We start from the raw sequence: 2,061 nt of genomic DNA, 5'->3' as shown, positions 1-2,061 counted from the left end.
AAAAAAAAAAAAAAAAAAAAAAAAGAGTGGGGCTGGAGACAAGGCTCAGCAGTTAAGGAAGGAATGGTTTGAGAAGACAAGTTCATTAAACAAACAAACCGGCATAAGCAAGTAGATCTCTGACTAGAGACGGACTTAAGTCAACAAGGACTATATAGAGACCACGCCGACGCCGACTCCCCCCATCCCCAACTACACACAAAACGATGGACTTTAATTGTATCATCAAGAACCGTCCTTTAGTCCTCTCCACCTCAGGGCTTTAGGAAAATGAAGAATCCCACTACATCTTCCAAAGAGTCCTCGCTGGGATGCAGGACAAGAGGACCGCTGTGCGGCCGCTGCTCCTCCATAGTCCCTCGGAAGCTTATCCTCCGCGCTCCCAGAGGGGTTCCGTCACTAACTGTCCTTCCGTGCTTATGCCTGGAATTCCCTACAGAGAGCAAACCTTACCTCTAATTATAGAAGCATTTGCGCGGTTTCATTAAAGAGCGGGGCAGTAGAGTCAGTGACTCTTCAGAGTCAGTGCCAGCTAGGCTTCCTACGCCATGGCCGAGGCCACGCCCATACCCAGTGGAAGCCACGCCCCCTGCGGGCCGGAAGCGGCCGCCTGGTCGGAGGAAAACCCGGATCGCTCTGGCCGCCGAGGCAGCGTGTGCGCGGGAGGTGCCGCAGCCGCAGACTCCGGGCCGGCCGGGTCGCGCAGACTGGCGCGGTTGCGCGCCACAGGCCCGCACGGTCCCCGCCCGGGTGCGGGATGGCGGCCAGCCTATGGATGGGAGACGTGAGTCAGGGCCGCCCCTGCTCTGAGGAAATCAAGAGGGTCTCGAGTCGTAGGGGGAGGAAGGGCCTGAGAGCCGAGGGCCTTCGGATCCCAGAAGGGTGGCCGTGAACGGGAAGGGTTTTGGTGACAGAGGGAAGCCAGGCGGGGTGTGGTGGCCCGTGCCTTACTCTCTGCATTTGGCGAGGCAGGAGGATCGCTACAAGTTCGAGACTCCATAGTGAGTTCTAGGCCAGCTTGGGCTTCGTAGCGAGGCCTGCTCACCTAGGCTCTGAAAGCGGAGACTGGGCATCAGAATGAAGATCCCTCAGATGCTGAATCTATGGGGTAGAGGGTCTGGAATTCCCCCTTTCCAGTTTGGGAAAGGAGATTTGGGAGAATGGAGTGGGAGGAGCCCCAAGAATTGTTTCTAGGACCAGAAGCACAGGGAGTTCTATAAAGGGGAGCAATTTTATTTGTTTTTTTTTTTTTCTTTTGTTGTTGTTTTTTGCGTTGGGGTCCTTCACATAGTTCTGTCTGTCCTGGAACTCATTCTGTAGACTCACAGACTTCTGCCTGCCATTGCCTCCCTAGTGCTGGGATCAAGGGTGTGTGCCACGCCTCCCAGCGAGGGGAGCGATTTGCAGTAAAGGGAGTTTGGTTAGGACCATTCCCCGGGGCTTCTGTGGTAGGAAGCTTGGCTCTCTAGTGCTGTCCAGAGTGGGAGGGGCTCCACCCCTTATGGGGCTCCTGGCCGCGGGCCTGAGCCTCTCCTGTCTGCTCTGGTTTTCATGCAGCTGGAACCCTACATGGATGAGAACTTCATCTCTAGAGCCTTTGCCACCATGGGGGAGACCGTGATGAGCGTCAAAATTATCCGAAACCGTCTCACTGGGTACACCTCCCTTTTCATCTTTCCCGTTCTCGATTAATAGGGCCTGCTGCTGCTGCTGTCATTCAAGGGAATAAACATGGCAGGAGTAGGGAAGGGCTTCTCACCATCCCTAGCAGGAGTGAAAGAACCACGGAGGGTGGCTTACTGAGCGGAAGCCTTGAGTGTTTCAGGTGTTGAGTATCCCAGTGATTCAAGGCGGGACGCTGGAACCTGTTTTTGAAAACTGTTGTGTGATCTTTGCTAAGTTACTGTGTGTTTCCTTTAGCTTTACTTTATTTTGCAACCCTGCCTCTGCCTCCCAAGTACCACAACCACAAGGTGTGCCAGCAATCCTGGCGCTTTTTTTTTTTTAAGATTTATACACTGTAGCCGGGCGTTGGTGGCGCACGCCTTTAATCCCAGCACT

General features: G+C 54.2%; 1 protein-coding gene across 2 annotated transcripts in view; it reads left to right on the top strand.

Annotated features, from left to right (window-relative positions):
• Positions 1-604: 604 nt before the first annotated feature.
• Trnau1ap (tRNA selenocysteine 1 associated protein 1) overlaps positions 605-2,061 on the top strand; it is an 18,733-nt gene continuing 17,276 nt past the window's right edge. Inside the window, exons 1-2 of one of the 2 annotated variants that reach the window (XM_021200584.1) lie at positions 605-784; positions 1,558-1,655. In XM_021200584.1, coding sequence (XP_021056243.1) covers positions 758-784; positions 1,558-1,655 — 125 coding nt within the window. In that variant the 5' untranslated portion in view covers positions 605-757. The remainder of the gene's footprint in view (positions 785-1,557; positions 1,656-2,061) is intronic. The other variant, XM_029540473.1, reaches the window with a different exon arrangement.

This window comes from Mus pahari, chromosome 6 (assembly GCF_900095145.1).
Source record: "Mus pahari chromosome 6, PAHARI_EIJ_v1.1, whole genome shotgun sequence".
Classification (NCBI taxonomy): Eukaryota; Metazoa; Chordata; class Mammalia; order Rodentia; family Muridae; genus Mus; species Mus pahari.
Note: the sequence above shows the minus strand (reverse complement) of the source record. Positions and strands in the feature narration are given on the sequence as shown.